The sequence below is a fragment of the Folsomia candida genome, unplaced genomic scaffold (genome assembly GCF_002217175.1).
Source record: "Folsomia candida strain VU population unplaced genomic scaffold, ASM221717v1 Fcan01_Sc019, whole genome shotgun sequence".
NCBI classification, from domain to species: domain Eukaryota; kingdom Metazoa; phylum Arthropoda; class Collembola; order Entomobryomorpha; family Isotomidae; genus Folsomia; species Folsomia candida.
In genome coordinates, this window is record NW_019091211.1 from 2330034 (window position 1) to 2351692 (window position 21659).

A 21659-nucleotide genomic window follows, 5' to 3' on the forward strand; every position below is an offset into this window, starting at 1 on the left:
TCGAATTGTTCAATTAAGAGCCTTTAGTAACCCATATACTAAAATTTATCCACTATCACTAAATTTTTGTTAGTGCACACATTTTTTTCCCTTGGTCACCAGTATCGACTGTGGCCATAACTTTGAAACGAGTGTATTGTTTTTCCTAAAACTCTCAGGATATTATCCTAGTAATATTAGACGCAACATATGCAAATTCCAGCCACGCGGGTGACTAGGTTCGTATACATTTGTTGGTGCACACATATTTTTCTCCCTGGTCACCTGATTGGGTCGCCTAATAAGGTCCTCCAGGTGAAAATTTTTCTTATTTTACTTCATTAGGAGCTATTACCAACTTGTCTACCAAATTTCAGCTCGATTTGACGAATTTGAAAAATTGGTATGGGTCACCCCATAGGGTCTGTCCAGGTGAATATGTGTCCAATTTCAATTCATATTCTTCTATTGGTAGTCATTAACAACCTGTGTATCAAATTTCAGTTCGATTGGATAAGTTTTAAAAATCGGTATTGGTCACTAGAGTCCCTCCAGATGAAAATTTTTGCAATTTTACTTTGTATTCCTTCATTAGAAATCATTATCAACCTCTGCACTTAATTTCAGCTTTCTACGTCAATTTTGAAATTTTGATGCATAATACCCCACCCACCTATATGACCCCCACCGGTCAACCACTTGACCGATTTCGCCCATCTTCGAACTTAACTCCTCATTTGACCCAGACTACATTTGTGCAAAATCTCAAGTCGATCGGATTAGTTTAACGGCAGTTATCGCAAACCAGACAGACAGACAGACAGACGGACATGACGGGTACATAAGCCCTGACTCGGGCTAAAAATTCATTCAGTTCGAGTTTAGTTTGACCATTAAAATTGAACGATACTTTCAATTCTCGGAATGTCACTCTTAAATCGTCGAGCTGAACAAATGCGAGACCAAATATTTATTAATAATGCCATTGTAACGTCTTGGTCGTACTGGTTCTTTAAATTGGGTGTCAAATGCCTAAACAACGCTTGAGTATAGTGAAAATGACACCCGTGATGTACGGAGTCTGGAAACGTGTCGTGTACAGCTTTTATCTCAGCTTGTTCAAAATCCATCAGAACAGCTTATCTTCAAATTTAAGTTTCTCTTTGCTAAGTTACAGTTCGTAACAGTAATTTGACATCTTTAGTCTAAAATATAAGGGTAAAAAGAACAAAACAATCCTCCGAATTACTGCTGTGTAATATTTTGAATATTTTGGAATGTCCGCAGTGTATATTCGTCCCACGATGCACATGTATTGTGTATACGTGTGAACTCATATAGGTAAAATCAGTAATAATGTTACATGAAATTCGACGAGTTTCATGCCACCTAAATTCGACGACTTGCCTTTCTGACGAGTTTTTCATTCGACAAGTTGATTTAGACGACTTACCTTTTCGACGACATAGGATTCGACAAGTAACCCGTATCCCATAATACTTATGTATATATGTACAATATTCATATGTTGTCATGGAAACCAGACTAGTTTTTTTTCAAATTTCACCTGCAGTCTGCACCCATTTTTCTCACCGTACACAGCTCAAATATTTATCTCTATATTCTCTGGAGGATGTATTAAACCCAAGAAATATTCATCATGGGAATTAGCTCGTTCATATTTAACATTTTAAATCCCTTACTTCAACCTCCCCCCGGAGAAAATGGGGCCGAAGGTGTGCGAAATACGGGGCAAATTTTGGCGATTAAGGCCATATCACGGCTCACCTTTTATCCCAGCCTGTTCCACAATGTCATCAAGGCTTGGACGTCAGAAAGGAATTGGTATGATCGGATCGACGAAAACGTGATACTCGGTGCCCTTCCGTTTCGTGGGATGGTGGATGAACTCAAAAGCGAAGGCGTCACGGGGGTCGTCTCGCTAAATAAGGATTTCGAGTTGTGGATGTTCTCGCATGGCAAAGAGGTGCTCATTTCGTATATTTTAAATATAAAATCGGTGATAAGTGTAATTTTATATTGGGATTTTGTTGAGTATAATATTTCTTAGTGATTTGTGATGTAGTTTTGCAAAGAGAATTCACTCACGCTGCATTTTTTCGTTAGCAAAAAATTTTATTGTTGTAAAATGTGTGCAATGTTTCATGAAAAATACTTTAAAGTCAGAAATTGTAAGTCAATGTTGTCCCCAATTTCATATAAGAAGATATGATATGCCGTGAAAACATAGAATTTTATTATTTGTCAATTCACGTAGGCCTTGGTAACTTTGTAAAATCCGCAAATTCTGTAAAGTTACAAACTTTCACAAAAATTTCTAAGGAAAATGAGCTTGCACAAATTTTTGTAAACTTATTCCTCAGATCAAGGGCACCCTTTTAGTTTGCAAAACTTTCTGATTTTACAAGTTTACTAATGACTGCATAAATTAGCTCAGTATTTTTATCACGTATTTTCAGGGCTGGGAGAAAAACCAGGTGCCCTTTTTGCAGCTAGAAACCCGAGATAATTTCGAGGCCCCGAGTCAATCAAAGCTGAAAGAAGGGGTCGACTTCATTATGAAATCGAGAGGGACGATCTACGTTCATTGTAAAGCTGGCAGGACGCGGAGTGCGACGTTAGTAGCGTGCTATTTGATGCAGGTAAATCAATATTCAGTAACTGCATGAATTTCACTCTGATAATTTATAGATATAAACTCTTGTATTTTTTACCCTGGTAGAAAAACAAGTGGACACCTTCCCAAGCGATAGCTCACTTGACGGAGTGCAGATCACACGTATTCTTAGGGCCAGCACAAGTAAAAGCAATCCATACATATTACGAGGAGAATGTAGCAGAACGGATGCAACTGATGCAAGATGCACTATAATGTTTTTCAAATTTTCTTTGGAAATATAAAATTTCAAAAAGGAAAATATGTTAATATTTATTTCATGTTTCTACATAATCATATGTTTAAAGGCTAATAATATGTAAGGTAAAACACCCCAGCTCTCTACAGATCTGCTCAAGTTTAGGTAACGATTTGAAGCACCACTTCCGAATCAGTACAGCATAAATGGTATCGCAATGTAAGGTCACATAATGCACTATTATGAATCATAAGCTAATAAATTAACTATACCTAAGGCAGTAACTGTCGTATTGCTAAAATATGCAAAATATATTTGCTCATATTTAAGTTAAAATTTTTAACTACTTCATATTTTTTTAGAATCTGAGTCGTCTGCATAAAAACGAGTTTCTCTCGTCGGAACAATTACCATCATACACTTTCTTGGCTACAATTGCCAATTAGTGTTTTTTTAAGAGTACCTCGAATCTTATTCGACCCGAAGGTGATGACTTCAGTCCGCATATTTTTCTCTACCGGGTTTGACCACGGACCTATGTACAGCGCCGGCCTGCAAACGCCTCTCTCCCCTTGCGAGACCAAGTAGCGAATCAAATCTGTCAAATAATAATGCAAAATTGGAAAAAAAAATTATTCATGTGCGAATTTAACGTGGGACAACCTACCCAAAATTTGCCACTGTCTGTTTTCATCGAGTTGCTTCTCCTCTCCCGGGGCCTGACCCTTCATACGCCGTCCGGTCGGGGTGGCATCGCGAAGTTCGTCCTCGTCAAAGATCTCTTTTATCAAAAATTGTCTCCCCATATGAACCGGACCGTTTGAACGGTACAGTTTCTCAGCACCGGTCCACGTTTTATGGCAAAAAGCGTGCGTGCGGGTAGTCTCGCCGATTTTTAGTGTCTGCGAAAACAAGCATAATTTCAAGAATTTTGCAAAGTACCTATCAGCACATACATACAAATTCTTCAAATAAATTGTGACTGAGAAATTTGCAAATTTCACGTGCAATTTTTATTTGAAGTTCTAACTCTGAACAAGCTAAAAGTGGCTACTGATTTATTCATGAGGATGATTTAATTTTGCAACTACCCATCAGCATACACAAATTCTGCTAATAAATTGTGACTGAGAAATGTGTAAATTGCACGTGCAATTTTTACTTGAGACTGAACAAGCTAAAAGCGATTACTGATTTATCTATGCATGAGGACGCCAGTGATCTACCCCTACATGTTTTTGGAATTAGAATAAAATAAAATTTCCATAATATTTACCAACGACATATAACTTGTTTCGGTGTAGTCCTCTCTCAACAATTTAGGCTCGATCCCATTAATAAGTCCCGTTCGTTTCCATTCCTTCAAAGTTTCCTTATCCAGGAAGTTTTGTACACAAGTAAACCGTTGAGCATCTTCAAGACCGTCGTTATCTTGTCTAGGGGACTGACCCGGATTTTGAAAAACAATACCGTCCGGTGACTTTGATACATCCATCTGCGCAGAGTCCGAGATTGCTTGAAATACCGCGGGAGAATTAGGCTGGCAAGAATGGGGTTGATTTTGGAAGTTGGCAACATTTAGCATATTTTGCAGGCCAGGTGGGCCAATTCTTTCCGGCGTCAAATGTGACCCCTGGCAAATTTGTCCAGTTTGCTTGTCCTCCATTCTCCCGAGGACAGCGTGCTTTCCATGGAGCCGAATCTCCTCATCTATCTGTCTGCACTCTTCCAAAGTTGGGTACACGTTATGGGCGGAAACTTGAGAATCATACATCTCCTCGTACCCTCGTTTATTGTGTCGTCTTTCGTACAGAAATTTAGACGCGCCTAAAATATGGGTGCAAAATAAGTATGTACGAAAAAATCGGAAAGATTTTGAAACTTGTCTAATTATATAACTCACGATAGATGGCCAACATTTTGACTGAGCAAATGGATCCGACCCCTTTGAAAGTTTGTATCAATTGCCCAACATTGCCAAAATCTAAGCGAATAATTGTACTGGATAATTTCGCTGCTACTTTTGCAATAGAAATCTCCCCCTGTTTGAATGCTGCTTTCCAACGTTCTTCACTAAATTGAACGCCATCCTGTAAAAATGTAAAAACTAGTAAAAATTGATTAAAAACTGCGATTAAAAATTGCAAAAAATAACGAGGAAACGGACCACGTGCTGATCTGTATTCTGCGGGATGGTGCTTTTCGTCAAGGCGGCCGCTATTTGCGCTGTGTCCATCCTAATCCCGCCAATATTTGAGTTTCTCACCGCCATGACGCACCTTTTGAACATTTCCTCATACTTTGTTTCCTCCTTTTGAGCTTCAATTATGAAGACTTCATAGTCATCGGGCAAGTCAACATCGTCCCAGAAATTGTGAGCCAAACCATCCATTCGACCGGATAACTCGTTGAGAAATTGGGCTTGATAAGGCTCGTCGTTCTCGCGGCGAGGGTCATAGTTTCTCAATGTGGAATTTATTTCGGCCATCATGGCCTCGTCCGGTTCGGGGAAGCGAGTCATAATTTCGTGGAAACTTGACGGAAATGACCACGGATTTATGTACGAGGTAGGATGGAACTTGGACATCATGAAGATGACGGCTCCTGACAAAATTGGGGAAAACTTGTTAAAGAATAATTCACAGTTTAAGAAATATTTATTATGATGGGAGAATTTGTATTTATTTTTTCATATTTTTTGCAGTCAATTAAATGTTAAACGTATGTAGTAGGCCTTTAAGATACATATTTGGCAACTTGTGGTGATGATGGAAATCTTGTAAATGTGTACATGTACCGTGTGCATGTCAACCTATTATTTCACAACTCATTTAGCAATGGTTTCCAAAATAAAAATAAAAACATGCATAGTTTTGGTGCAATTTGTTAATATATATTAACAATGTCGTACTTTTCTAACAAAAGTGTTACCAAATTTTTACAAGTTATGTTTGCGAGATTTTCTATGTATGTACGCGAAAGTTGCCGTGAGTGCGCCCAAAGTCATAGCAATGCGAAAAGCACTTGCACATTTTTACGCTTATCGGTAACTGATAATCAATTATATTCTGCATATGTAAAAGCTTAAATACGTACCTACTTACATACCTACGTATGTATTTGTATGTATCACTTGTATACATGCATAAATCAATGCTATGTACATACCTATGTAAGCATGCATGTATGCACATAATTTAAATTGTTATTACTAAATTAACTCACGTTGTATAATTTTGACCATGTTGTCTCTCGCAATTGTGTCCAAAATGATAATCTTGCGACACTCCGAGTGAACCATTGCTTTCCAAACGAATTGAATTGTTGAGGCGAGATCTCGCTGATTAAATGCGGTAGCCCATGCGACAGGTTGAATCCGAATTTCAAAAATATTACCAGATTTCGCGAGTGCACTTGGAATCTGTAAATATGGAAATATTAAAAACACAATTTTTATATGTATGTACTACGAAACTAGTTTTGCATGAATCAGCTCAGCTAGTGAGTTAAACTATTTTTGCAAATTAGTGTGCAATTTAAATTTTCATAAAATATTTCGTTGATTTGAACTTACCCCGCTAATTAGTAACCAGTATTTTAGAAAAGGCTCGAAATATATGATATGTTCGTTTCCCGTCTTTTTAGTCAGTGATGATTCTGGCTCCATCTTTGCAAAATATTTCCTCGACTCGCCAATTTCTTGGGGGAAATTTTCATCCATAAATTTCTGCGTTATGGACTGCTCCCTGGGCCGTTTTTTTCCTCGGGGTGTCGCCATCGTGGCACAGAACTTTAAGAAATTTGAAACGTAGTAAAATTTGTTCAAACAAATTAATTCGAAATTTCTATGTATATTTATTTATTTGGCGTCACGGATCACAAATAGTTTGGGAAGCAATCTTAATAACGTATCAATTTACTGGATAAAGCTCCCTTCACTTATAAACAAAGAGTTTTGCAAAATTTTGCAAACAATGTTGATCTGCTAAATTTAAAAATTGTCGTGCGTACGCCCAATAAGAGCTCAACACAATCTTATTCTTAGTGTCTGTATTATTTGACAATATTTAAATTTTGAAAGTACTGGCCATCAAATTCTGCTAATTTTTCCTTCAGCTTTTTAAAAACCTTCTACACAAAATTAATTTTATTCGTAACGTCGATACCTTTATGACACGAGGTCTCTTCTCTAAATGAATCACAGGACAAGCTCAACCCAGATTTATATGCTAAACTACTGCACCGTGGACGAATCTGTACATATTTGTTGGAGGGCAAACAGTGTAGTGAAATGTACTTATGTAAATTAGCCACACAAAGTCAATCATAAGTGGGACAGGATTCTTCATTGCATGAATGAACTCCTATCTTACACAATGTTGTCAAGCTCCTGATGGGACTTCAGTGTTTTATCAGCCACTGAATATTATCTCACATCCTTGATAACCCGCGATGGAAAGGATGCAGCTCGTCATGAGTGAACCTAATTGCTCACTGGATTTCATGAACTTTTCATAAAATCAATCCTCAGTTTCATGGAATATTTGAACTGTGCATGAAATTATCATGAATTACGGTGCATTTTTGTAAGGTGAGGTAAACAACAACGTTACACGACATCCGAGTAAATATTGGCCCCCTGAAAAACTGACCAAATGGCACATGTGCGAAGAAAATGTTGCAAAATTAAAATATTAATTTAATGATGACATAATCGTCTGTGAATCAATTTAATTTGACTATTCTAAAATAATTACTGTTAAATGCGAGGCTTTTTCGTCTATTCTTCTTAAAGTTCACACCTTTTTAATGTCATGTACGTATTTATGTAATTGAAAATTATTCGTTTTTCAATAGGTTCGCATTCGTTTCTCACGTAGCAGAGCTGATAATTAAATTCGATTAATTGAAAAATTACTGAGTTTCACTTTGGAAGTTGGTGCCATTTAAAAATTATCTATATTAAATAGTGGGAAAGATATTTCATAATAATAATAACGATAATTAATCATAATAATTATAATTCTACAAAGTTGCCGCTCTAAATTTGCAAGTATTTAAAAGTTGTATGCACGTATGAATCTCAGTCTGAAGTTCATAGTCTGGCCAAGCATTAGATTATTTATTTTCCAAATTATTTACGTGTGACATTAACTAATAGAATAGTATAAAAATAGAAAGTCTAATTTGCAAATTGGAATTATTAGAATTATGAATGACAGAAACAAATGTTGATGTGTACATAGATAATAAAGTACATGGCATATATAGTTCCACGAATTAAAAACGTTTTCATGGAACATGAAATCATCCGCTTTCCAAATTGTTTTGCACAGCTCAACTTTCTGCAAACACTTTGTCACTGGATACATATCTTGTTAAATGTCTTTAAATCATGCAATTGCGAATAAATTAAATACAAATATCTAGTACTTCATTTAACTTTGGAACTCGAAAGGTGCATAAATACCCAAGAACATATTGAGCACACTATACATTTTAATGCATAAATTTTATAAATGTTGGAGTAGTACATATATAAGTACACATGGATTAGATAAGTATGTATGTATCGATTATTGATTACGCCTATCTTATATATACATACGTACATACATAACTGCATACCATCTTAAAGCTTACCAAATTTTCGAGCATATGATTTAAAACCTTGGGCAAAGCGAGACTTAAGTATAAATAGGTAGATAACATAATGTATAATACCGACGCATCAATGTTTCAATAGTCTAACTATTAAATTACAAATATTCTTACATAAATTAAACATTGTTGGAATTTAATCAGTCATTGGTAACTTATTATAAAATTTGCAAGTTTTGTAAAATAACTTTACAATCTTTTACAAAGAGACGCCCTTATCCAGAAACAATTTGCAACCTAATTTTTCAAAGAAATATTTGTACAATTTTTGTAAAAGTTTGTAAGTTTACAATGTTACTCAAGACAACTTGCACAGCTCATCGTTAAATTATATAGGTTAAAAACTAAAATAATTATATGTAACTAATTACATACGTACATATGCATTATGCATATGTACACATTGTACACTGCGACCCGTAAAACAAGGACACCTATCATTTTTTTCGATTTCTCCGAGGACGTCCAAAATATTGATATGTTTCTTTCGCAATTAAGTACTACGGTGGGTAGTAGTCTTGTCGCAGCTTTTCATCCTGGTTCATAATCATACAACTTAGGAATCTACAAAAACCTAAAATTCAGGTGACCCATAAAACAAGGACATATCCCAGAAAACAGAATGTATGTTATTCCACTGGGCGAAAGCAATTGACTTTGGGCCAGAAATTATATCATCAGTATGTTGATGACATTTTGGTCTATGGTAGGTGTAAATTAAACTTTTTCTTAGGCAGGTATGCTATGGCGAGGGCTAAATTCCAGGCAATGCGGCAGAGGGGCAAAGTAGAAGCTTTACTTGCAGATCGGTGGAGTATATCGAAAATTCCAAAGCACCAAATTGTCAGCCGACATTCCGTAGTAACGTCCAATGTCAAAGGGACCACTTCCTGTGGAAAAAACAGGCAAGGAGACATGCCTCAGATGATGCAGTGAGAAAAATCCATCATTCTCCGTGGCTCATGCAACTGGTTTGTGGCTGCAAACCAGACTAAAATGGTTTTCAACCTTCCCTCAGCGAAATCAACAACAAATAAAGTCCGGCGTGCTTTCCCGATCCTCTACAGAAGGAAAATGAAGAAGAAGCGTTTGCTTTCCCGGAAGCACAAAGACGCTCAATCGCAGTGGGCGAAATATCGAATGACGTGGACCTCTGTGTCAAGCAGCACCGTATTTAGCGACGCAAATGAGTTATATTGGATAGCCCAGATAGGATCAAGCATAATTTTAATGACCTTAGCAAAGAAAACCTAACTTTTACCACATAAATAGCAGGGAAGGTAATGCCATGATCTGGCCGCTCATCGGTCGCAGGATGAGGTCTCATATCTTGGTGTTGCGACCACGCTGAACTCACAGGGTTATCAAAACATTTCAGGGGAACATTTACTTCCTCGGAAACAACAATTTGGAAGAACGAAACGGCTGCCTTAACAAGATAATGCCCCATATTATACTCCTCTGTGATCAATGAAATGGTCCCAAGACAACGATATCGACATTATGCCTTGGCCATTGAGGTGTTTGGATCTAAATCCGACTGAAACTATTTAGGGATACTAGTCGCGTCTAATTTATGCTAATACTCGGCAGTGTTCAACAGGTTCCGAACAAAAACAAGGAATCATTGATGCAAGAGATTCAATGTCAATCAGTGTTGTCAATAAGCAAGTTTAGTCATTGAATTATTGATTTCTTTCTGATATCAATAAAGGGGGTAGCTATACTGAGTATTGTTGTGAAAGAGAATTGATCAAATACAAAACAACTGGCTAAAATGGAAATAATTCCAGACCTGTCCTTGTTTTATGAGCCACCTGATTTTGACATATTATTAGATAACTTCTTCGCCCCTGCATCAATTTTAACGAAACTTTGCAACAAGACTACCAGGCACCGTAGTACTTAAAGGTGAAAGAAACATATATATATCTTGAAGGGCCTTTGAGAAATTGGAAAAAATCCTAGGTGTCCTTGTTTTGTGGGTCGCAGTGTAAATATGTATCTACATTGAGATGCATGCACAATTAGTTAATATAAATCTGCTTGAGGTTCATACATGCTGCATCGACGAACATCAAAACCATTGAGCCACCACTGTGACGAACACATTCATCAATTCATGGAATGAGAGTTTATGAGAGTGAATTCATGAAAGTGGTTTCAAGGAAATCATTGCACATTTCTTGGTAAGCATTACCTACCCACAGTTTTGTACCAACAACCAATGGTGAATTTATATCGTGTTGCTCAAGGTACAAATACATTATGTTTTTCGAACCTTATAGTAGATATTTCCTGCTTTAATATTTCCTGAATATTACAAAATTGTATGTATGTATGTACATACATATTTATCTGAATTTCATGGTTAGAAACTATGATTAGCATTTAGTCTAAATTTGAACAGATATGATGACAAACTATTTTTTTCTGTAATAATTTAATTTTTCCGAGATAAGCGTACTTTTAAGAAAGCTAAAAACTAGAACTATTAACGTATACAAAAAATGCAAAAAAAACGTGTAAACCATACATTGGTACTTGCAAATAAATATAATGCACTCGAAGTGCATTACCGTATATTTGTCCTTAAATGACAATGACGTACGGCACAAAGTAGAAATCATTACCTGTACAACTTCTCATTCGATGATTTGATTGAGCTAATGACTCATTAATTAAATGTCTTATATAGCGATATGTGCTCCAGTAGTAAATATCCTATATTCAGCTAAGTATGTACAAACAGTAGGTAAATTCTTGGGAGAGAGTATTAGTCTTGTTTAGTGCTTTTCTTGATTGAGAGTCTCAATTTGAGACCTAGGTAAGTTCCCTAGTTGCCGAGATATCTTACATAAATTGACTGACGCCATATCATCGAAATATCTCATTCCAACACGCACACGTTCCTTTCTTTTCTCTCTGCGCTTAAATAGTTTGCTCACCCATTCACTATTATCCATGGAATGTACCAATAAAGAACCATAATTACCTACTTTATTGGATTTTAAACTTTATAACGAAAGCGTTCCTTGTTGACTGGATTCATTTAGCGTAACATCGAGTCAGAAGGATGGCTGGACCATTTTGCATTTTTGCTATATCTGCGATTTTTCTGCCTCTTCTTATTCCTGCAGAGGAACTGACCACTTCTACGCAATTAATTGCATTCCTGGCGGATTTAATTAGTCATTCTAGATACTCGCATTGTGCCCTCTTCTTCATACGGGAGAAAGATGGACCCGTCGACTATAATAACGTCAAGGACAGCTTTATCAGAGACGTAGTGACCAGTGTCAGTGGGGTACCATTTTTCAATACAGAGTTTGGTTCAGAGACTGAAAATTTCGTCGCCCCCGAAGTAATTTACAACAGGAGGGCAGACATGTGCAAGTTGGTTCTTGTTCTGGTCAAAGATGCCAAATCGGAATTCTTTCAGGAGATTAAAAAGTAAATTTTTCACCAATTTTTCTGGCACATTGTAAATAAGATGCACAAACTTGCCTAATTTTGCAAAATGCAAATTTGAATTTCAGATAATATACATGCATAGAGGGTATTCATTATTTCTTCGTATCCTTAGTATTCTTCGTATCGTAAAATAACTTACGACGCTTACGAGATTTTGTAAGCGTCGTAAGATTTTGTCATCGAAAATCACGTTACTACGCTTACGATTTTTACGAAACCTGGCCCCTTGTTTCTTCATCGTAAACTATTTTACGATACTACGGATAAGAAGAAATAACGAATACCCTCATAATCTTATAATGATGTCTTAAAATCTTGAGTTGGAAAATAATGTAAAAAAAATAAAATATTTGTTAGAAAATAATGGAAAAAACTTAAAAAATATTTATATAACTGATATACATCAATATTTCTACTTGTTACATACATTCCGCACCGTAAACGGTAGTTACAAATCAATCTGCTTACAGTTTTGCTTACAATGCGATGACGCCAGCGGTCTCGCTCCGATTTTGACGAACCAACGATAATTATGTAACCTTACACAAATAATTGAACACGTGTTTCGGGATTTTTCATAATGCTCAGCTTAAACGAAATTATGACGTGATCCGTGAGCGAGAATTTCAATTTCTACCGTGACATTTTTCTCGTGAGGGAGAAAAATCCAGATTCACGCTTAGCGATTCCATCATAATTTTGTTTAAACCTAAAATGCGTGGGCATGAAGTGGTTCTCTACCGATTTCAAATTGCTCGCACAAATTTTGAAAAATTTTGAAAATTTTGAAAATTCAACAAACCAGAAATTTCGAAAAATCAAACTTTTTGAAAACCAAATTTTTCTTAAGTTACTCAATCGAATTTTCTTAAGTCACTCAATTTCCGCTACAACCGAAATCACGCGTCTTCATGAGAAAGTAAAAATACGGGTAGGGTTATTTCGGTTGTGGCTGAATTTTGGAATAAATTTTAAGCCAAATTAAGGATTTATCGAAATGCGGTAAATTTTCAAATCTTTATCAGGTTTCAAAAATGCATAAAGATTTTTGCACATAATTACATTGAGTAACTTAAGAAAAATCTGGTTTTCAAAAATTTTGATTTTCGAAATTTCTGTTGTGTTGAATTTTCAAAATTTTCAAAATTTTTCAAAATTTTCAAAATTTTTCAAAATTTTCAAAATTTTTCAAAATTTGTGCGAGCAATTTGAAATCGGTAGAAAACCACTTCATGCCCACGCATTTTAAGTTTAAACAAAATTAAAATTAAATCGCTAAGCCTGAATCTGGATTTTTCTCCCTCACGAGAAAAATGTCACGGTGGAAATGGGAATTCTCGCTCACGGATCACGTCATAATTTCGTTTAAGCTGAGCATTATGAAAAATCCCGAAACACGTGTTCAATTATTTGTGGAAAGGTACATAATTATCGTTGTTTCGTCAAAATCAGAGCGAGACCGCTGGCGTCATCGCATTGTTAGTGTGGGTTTGCTGCATTTCTTGAACTGCGATACAAGAAATGCAAGGTGCCAGAAAATGCAAGAAAGTGCAAGAAATATGCAGCATCAAGCCAGGCGTGCTATCAACTATAGCTAGCTGCAAGTCGTAGTTTCTCGCACCTTGCATTTCTTGCAGGTCAAAATAGTTGTAAGAAACCACTTTTTTCCACTATTTCTTGCACGTGGTAACTTGCACTAGAAAAATTGTTTATTTAATAACATGAGTTCACAGGAAACTTTTTCAGTCTTGAGCAATGATGTTTCGAAATTTCATTTGGCTTCATATATAAGTAATCATCACTTTTCCAACCTTTCAGTACGAATAAGTTTAGAGTTTTACACGGATTAACAATCGTAATCAATCAGGTCTGATGAGGAATGTAGATTCAATCAAAAATCGCGTGTGGTTGAAATGCCAAGGAATTTTTTATGGGCCATCAAACCGACAAGAATCAAACACCTGAACGGAACGCTACATATCTGAAGTCATTCACAGAAGGAGTTTATCAATTCAAATCAAATTCACTTATTTAGGTACATTCATGCCCGCATGTCGACACTATGCATATACACACGAGCAAATATACCCCAATCCAATTAGTCTAATGAAGCCAAACCTAATTTCGATAATTGCTCAATAATTCCATAAATTATCAGGAAACCTGTGACAAATACGTAGCATACTAGTTTTTAACTCCACCCCTAAAAACGATTTATTTCCGCCTACACGTTTAAGTAAGTACATGCGTGTTTGTACATCTAATAATAATTTACACATACGTGTAAATATTTATGTAATCACTTTTCTTTTTCTGTCCCAATTAAAGTGAGTAGCATATACAGACATATGTCGCGTGGAAAACATAACGAGGTAAAAATGTCAATTTGCAAAAGCGAAATCCATGATCAGGTAGATTATGTACATATTTACATATGTATAGACACGACTCTTTGTAGGTGTGTACATAAGTTGAGATTCTTCTAGAAAACTCTTCCACATTTTCAAAAACAAATTTACCTTTTACATTTTCGATGGTTCAAATACAATTTTCTTCGTCCTTAGTATCGTAAAATAGTGTACGAAGAACAAGAATGTGTCAATCTTCGTAAAACTCGTAATCGTTTTCAATGACAAATATTACGACCCTTACAAAATCTCATATCGGTTGTCCGTCGTAATTTATTTTACGATACAAAGAATACCAAGGATACAAGGGAATAATGAATACCCTCAATGTCTATTAAGCAACCAAGCTAAAGTGTATATTTTTCAGAAGAAAAACACGCTGCTAATTTTTTTGGCTGTAAAATATCTATGAATGATTATGTACTTAAATATGTAAATATGTACAACATAAATATGTATACTAATCTCATTATTAATTGCTCCAGGACCCTCATCCCTGCATATCTCCCCCTAGTCACCAAAGACGTCGACCCATGGATTTGGATAACCACTAAACCCTCACAAATAGACTCAATTCTGCTCTGTCCCATCCTTCCGGCCAGGACGAAGTATAAATTGGCAATTTCTGTCAACCCTTCCACCGGAAATTTAGTCATTAAATCCGTTTGTTTCTTTTGCGATTCGGGTCGACCCTTCGTGGTCACTTTGCCTGATAAACGACCCTCCCAGAACTATGACTACTTTCCCGATTACGTCTCAAATTTAAACGGACACACTGTTCGGGTAGCATTTCCTGCAGTGAAGTCCAGAGTCTGGGCAGACCCTCCGTACACCAAGGTTAACAATGCGAACAGGGGAATTTGGAAGGGGTACATTGAAGAACATCTTGTGCCCAAGTTCAACTGCACTTATAATTTATTCATGGCGACGGGAAAAGGCACTGGATTAAAGCTACCAAATGGGACTTGGATCGGTATGTACATATCGCGTCACAAAAAAATTTAGGACTAATTTGATGGTGAAATTGGTAATCTTATGCAATTTGACAGGCACTGTAGGAGACATAATTGCTGATCGGGCCGATGTCGGAATTATAACTGCGCACACGCCAGATAGAAGTGAGTTGAAATTTGGAAAATTTATGTAGCTTCACGAATAATTTTTCAGGAAACGTTAGCACACCAATGTGTGTAATTGATAATCTTTCAAAAAATATATTGATAGTCACGTGATAAAAAATGTTTACAAATGTGTGTATCATCAGTAATTTGGTAGTTTAGTTTTACATGCAAATATACCTAGACATTTTCATACATATATGTATGTACATATGTAAAAATTTCAGTTTCACACCATTTAAAATTCTGCTGAATTTCCAACTTTCCTCATTTTGTACGCATCTATTTTTTTACAGTAAAAGTAGTCTCTTTCACCAACTCCTTCATGGACATAAGTTTCCTAAACTTCATTACGTCACAAGGAACCCGGGTATTTTCTCCGGCCGCCTTGCTCTGGCCTTTCGACTTGACAATGTGGGCTTGCCTCGGCCTTTCCACCCTCGTCGCCTTCATAGTCTTCAGAATCATCAGGGCGGGCATGAAACGGATTAACGACGATGACGACGGCAGCAGTTGGACCATCCGACGACAAGTAATGTTCATCCTGACGAGTTACCTCGACCAAGATTTCGGAGAGAATATACCACAATCCACCCCTCTGAGATGTTTTGTAGCGTTATGGTTGTTTTTTACAATCATTGTTACGACAATATACAGGTAGGGAGATAAGCAATCCTACTCTTAATTTATGCAGAAAAGTCTCCAGAAATTTTCAAGATTTCATAAAATTTAGGAATTTACTTATATACATAGTTTACAAGATTGTTTCGCAAACTGAATCAATTCCGATGTGGAATAAAACTTGGGTTTTCAAATTATGCTTTTCTTAGCGAATTCGTGTTTTTCAACTGAGGATGAATCGAAAAAATTGTTTTTATTCATTACGATTTATGGTTAGAAACGTTAACAAAAAACGAAAGTTCGTAAAAAAATGGCTTGTAAATTAATTTGCGAACTTATGTATGTACACACCTCCAAGGACATTTGTATCTTTGTTTACAAGTACATGTATCTATCTCTTCCCACAGGTCAAAGATGGTGGGATTTTTAGCATTTCCCTTCCTGGAACAAGTTCCGGAAACATTTGAGCAGTTGGTGAAATCCAAGTACCAAGTCGGATTTTCAAAACACGGTGACGCTGCATACAACACCCTGAAAGCTTCGACAGATCCAGTTTATGTGAAGTTGGTGAGAGACATGGAGATCATCACGGGCGTAGGATTGGAGTGTTTGGAACGGGTGGTGACTAAAAAATACGCATGCATCATGTATTCCGTCTCAGCTATTTATCTTCAGGCTGCTAATTTGTCGGATTCGGACAGCAGGAAGTTGGTGTATGCACCGGAAACGACGTACAATGTGAGTACAGGTTCTATACTAAAATGCAAATAACATCAATTTAAAATATCTGCAAACTTACGGACATCTCGACTCTTAAATTTTTTCCAAGTAGTAAAGCTGAAGTTGGAATTAAAAATTATTTGGTGCATGTTTTTAAAATTCTTTAAATATTTACACATATAAATACCTATGAATTTTGGAAGGTTTAGAGAATTATCTACTGTTTGAGTAAACATTAACCCTTTAACGTGTATGATCAACAACAAGAAAATGCATTAAATCGGGGACGTTTTAAGTATGTTGTGGTCATGGCGCGGGAGGAGAAATTCAGGAGTTTTTAATAAAACTCGAAAAACTGAAAAATCAAAAATTTAACATTGAGTTGTATAGGGAAATATCCAAAGTTTTGGGAAGAAAATCTTCAAATTTAGCATTGTGTTGACATAGGAGAAATCCCTCAAAATTGCAACAAATTTTAGGTCGCGGAGAGAAAATGGTGAATATCAATGACCTCCTAGAAACGACAATTGTCTTCCTTCCGCGCCATGACCACAGATTTTCAGGACGACTTTTGTCGTACTCCCGAATTAAACCATTTCTTATATAAATAAATTCTTTAAAAAAAACTTAGGTGAGGCTTGCTTAAAAGAGAAAAACAAGTTATTATCATCGTATACTAAAATTATTTGGTACATCAGTGTTTATCCAACGATTTAAAATTTTTGGTAAATATCTCAGTATATACATAATATGCATTAGGGACCTTTTGCCTCACCGTGGGCCGTGATCGATTTTTTGATCCTATACCTTCTTGATGGTCATACCTTAATATGAAAAATTTATGATAAGTAATTAAACTTCTAATGTTTCTAATGTTATCTTTGATGACCATCATGAATATATTTCAAAAATTTATTTACATAGGTCTAAATTTTAGAAATACAATGTTCTGATATGTAGTATTTTATACTAGAAATGAACGCATACTTAATCAATTTGATCATCAATTGATTCTGAATAACGAAATTCGATGACCCTTAATCAATGATAGGAACTAATTACTCAAAATTATGTATGAGCGCAGAGCAATATATTAAATAAGCTGCAAAATTGGATTACCCAACCTTAATTACCAGGTTTTCTGAAGATCCCATAAATCTCTAAAACCTGGCATAAGTTGGGGACTTGGCAAAACAATAGAAAATCTTGGTAAATCCAGCATCGTTTCATATGAATTATTTACCCAGTGTTTGCACTGCATAGAACACTAAATTAAAAATTTGTTTCAATTTTCAAAACGGCCCACGGTGAGGCAAAAGGTCCCTAATGCATATTATGTATATACTGAGATATTTACCAAAAATTTTAAATCGTTGGATAAACACTGATGTACCAAATAATTTTAGTATACGATGATAATAACTTGTTTTTCTCTTTTAAGCAAGCCTCACCTAAGTTTTTTTTAAAGAATTTATTTATTTTTTGTTTTTAAGCCTTGAAATAACCAATAATCCCTCCCAAATTAATTTTTCTCTTAGGGTGTAGATGCGTTGCATCGTTGGGTGTAGGTGCATACCAGTTCCTCTATAACTGTGCAGTTCATGCATACAAAAGGCGTTAGGACATGGTTTTGACGAATTCGCGGGTGAATATCTCTAGCGGGGAGTTGAATTTTGAATTGATTTTTGGTCAGTTGCAAGATAATACTCTCAAAAAGATATATTTAAAATTTTAGGCCGATAGCTTTATAAATGCCCCATCAAGTACCCCCAGAGTTGGAAGGAGCTAAAAAAACACTTTCCAAACTGAATTACTCATATAGCATGATAACCTAAGAGGTCACAGGTGAATGATTGTTAATATTACAACCCTAGATAATCATTGCATGTAATAATAAAAGAATCTACATGAATTACATAACGTTGGGCCTCCATCGTCGCTGATACTTTTTCATGAAAATTGATAAATCGGACCGTGCGCAGGAAAATTGACCTGCTGACCTTGAAAGCGGACCCACTCGGTCAAATGAAGATTGAGGGCAAAGCTCTAAGTGTCCCAAATAATATTAAATTAAACAGTGAAGATTTTGTGTAAACAGTTCTGGAGAACGACCCTAGCTAATCAGCTGTCGCGGAATCCTAAAAAACTCGTGAACTTATTTGGAAAAATAATGGTCAAATTTTTTCGAAAATAAATTTTACTAATCTTTTTGTGTCCCCTACTGCAGAACTATTTTATCTACAAGGTACAAGTGACAAAATAATAAAACTATTGCGTTTTGGTTAGTTAAATTATTTCTGAAGTTCGACATCAAAAACGACGGGAACTTTTCCAAAAATTTTGAAAAGATGAAAACTCAGTCCGTGGGGTATAACCACTTATCAAAATTTTGTCAAAAGTACTTACAGTGCAATATACTATATGTACCTTGGATAAAAACCACGTTAGGGATTTTTAGCATCAAAGTCGTAAAATGTGGGGGCCTTAAAAGTGGAAGAGTTGCGTTAAAGAGCGCATTCCATTAGGACAAGTATGAAATTAGCCTGCAAAACGGACTTAAAATATAAGCATAAGACAAACGTGGTTTTATATAGTGAAAAGCATGCTAAGTCTCTTGATAATAGTCGCAAAGACGATTTTTGTATTAGGACCTCAGAAAAAAATATTTTGTTCAACGCCATTTTATAAGAACACTGGTTTGGAAAACTAAAAAAGGACACCTCTCCAAATTTGACCTTGCCTCATTTCGCAGAGTACACAAAATCGGAAGACAGATATGCTTACCTATAGTTTGAGACATGGGCTTTCACATAAAAAAAGTTAGAAATCTCTACGACTAAAAACCATCCCGCAATTAAGGTATGAATTCGTCAAAACCATGTCCTAACGCCTTTTGTACACTGTAGAAATCTGGTATAGTGACGCAAGTATTGATTTCTCGGTATTAAAGTTACTACAATTTTGCTACCAAGTACTACAATGTGCTACTCATTAATACCAGTTGTATAGAGTCATGTATGAGTATACTCATAGCGGTATTCATATATGAATACCGCTGGGTATAATTTTAATACTGGATTTCTAAGAGTGAACCAAATTATTTCTACCGTGGATGTGAACTCATAGTTAAGAATATACATTATTATTATATACACCCATATTTAGATGGACATATTTATATGCATACATATGTCAGTACAGGTCTCAATTGTTTCTCTTATGCTGGTTGCTAATAGAAACCTCATATTTATGTATGCATGATAAGTAATGCAGGACCGTTACAAGTAACGTAACTGGCTGCAGATGCCACCAAGAAAATTCCTTCATTTCTTATCCGATTTCGCTCGGGTTTGTTTTAAATGACGCGTTATAGATTTCTGCACATGAAAATCAGGGTCTCGCACTATCATTGCATGGTAAAAGTGAATTTGCCAGTCGTTTGAAAGTTTAAAATCGATTTGAAATGGGTTAAAATAAGATTGTCATGTTTCTAGACCTGACGGGCATCATCTACCCAGCAAGGTCTGCACGATTGCCTTTTACACCATTTTGATACGGTTAGCCGTTTTGCCACAATCTTGAGTGGAACTTTGGGAGGGGGGGTCTGTTCGCATACTTAGGCTTTGCCGTAACCATGCATTTTTTCATGTGATCATGGTTACTATGCCTCACCTAAGAAAAACGACTATTGTCGTCGTTACAATTTAAAGGGTTAAGGGTATTCGTTATCCCTTGGTATCCTTAGTATTGCAAATTTGCAAAATAAGTTGCAACAGTTAGGTGATTTTGTAAACGTCGTAGGTATAATTTTGTCATAAAAAATCATGTTACTAAGCTTACAATTTTTAAGAAGATTGACCCCTTGTTTTTTATTCGATAACCATTTTACGATACTTAGGATACGGAAACAATTGTGAATTAATGTACCATTAATGTCAATTTATTCAAACAATGTCCCTGGTTTCCAGATCTACATGGGCTTCGCCCTCGAATCCGGATCCATCTTCAAGGAGAGTTTCGAACGTTCGATGGGCTGGACGCGACCGTTTCATCTTCCCGCCCTCTGGGAAGAGCACGACATGTATTACGACGTGCGTCTCCCAAAACGTGCCTGGTGGCGCGATACTGGTCAAATGGACAAATTAAAGCATTCAGCCGGCAAGACGGACGATGATCTCACTTTGAAACACATTTCGGGAGCTTTCTATTCTTTGGTTGGATGTCTTGTGATTTCTGGAATTGTCTTTATATACGAAATGCTCTATTATTACAGGAAAAAACAAAGGAAGAAGGTTAGAAGTCAATTTAAAATAGGAAATAAATCTACAGCAGTTGACGATTTTGGTTATTCTAATCGGGACGGTTTTCATTATTAATTGAAGGACGTGTTTTGGTATACCTCTGTAATCTGCATATATAACTAGCTTTATGCAAATTTGTTACCGGTGTTATGTTGTAGGGAGGAAGACTGACAAAGTGGAAGGTTCCCACTTTTGGAATTTTTACTGCTTATTTACTTTATTTATATCAATCAATGTGTGCATTTTCATCCAATCTTTGAACATATTTTCCTATGTGACAATCATTCTGTTAATTTTATTTCCTAAGACATGATAATAAATGCATACATTACAAATACCATTATGAAACTCAAAAAACGACTTCTCCATACGCACAAAGTAACTGAAATTTATTTATTCCTACATATTTATATAAGTATGTACATGGGAAATGATTTGTTTCATATTTAGATATATATTTGTATTTATGTCGACAAAGTGTAATTCAACGATAAGCTTAAT

At 35.9% G+C, this 21659-nt stretch overlaps 3 protein-coding genes across 4 annotated transcripts; 2 read left to right on the forward strand and 1 right to left on the reverse strand.

Annotated features, from left to right (window-relative positions):
• The first annotated feature begins 1551 nt into the window (after window positions 1-1551).
• LOC110857751 (phosphatidylglycerophosphatase and protein-tyrosine phosphatase 1) lies at window positions 1552-2918 on the forward strand. The gene is made up of 3 exons (XM_022106361.2): window positions 1552-1966; window positions 2460-2642; window positions 2723-2918. The coding sequence occupies exons 1-3, from the start codon at window positions 1640-1642 to the stop codon at window positions 2870-2872; spliced, it is 660 nt and encodes a 219-aa protein (XP_021962053.1). The 5' UTR covers window positions 1552-1639; the 3' UTR covers window positions 2873-2918.
• Window positions 2903-7128, reverse strand: LOC110857750. 2 transcript variants are annotated; one of them, XM_035858098.1, is made up of 8 exons: window positions 7022-7128; window positions 6430-6645; window positions 6081-6276; window positions 5023-5459; window positions 4759-4945; window positions 4132-4682; window positions 3523-3757; window positions 2903-3453 (listed from the first exon to the last, which is right to left on the reverse strand). In XM_035858098.1, the coding sequence occupies exons 2-8, from the start codon at window positions 6631-6633 to the stop codon at window positions 3269-3271; spliced, it is 1995 nt and encodes a 664-aa protein (XP_035713991.1). In that variant the 5' UTR covers window positions 6634-6645; window positions 7022-7128; the 3' UTR covers window positions 2903-3268. The 2 variants fall into 2 exon arrangements, with proteins under 2 accessions (XP_035713991.1, XP_021962052.2); XM_022106360.2 differs by having other exon boundaries at window positions 6430-7055.
• A 7706-nt stretch (window positions 7129-14834) lies between these two features.
• Window positions 14835-21486, forward strand: LOC118438220 (glutamate receptor ionotropic, delta-2-like). Its single transcript, XM_035858118.1, has 5 exons — window positions 14835-15371; window positions 15448-15516; window positions 15813-16173; window positions 16545-16875; window positions 20826-21486. Exons 1-5 carry the CDS (start codon window positions 14837-14839, stop codon window positions 21231-21233), a joined length of 1704 nt encoding a protein of 567 aa, XP_035714011.1. The 5' UTR covers window positions 14835-14836; the 3' UTR covers window positions 21234-21486.
• Window positions 21487-21659: the final 173 nt, after the last annotated feature.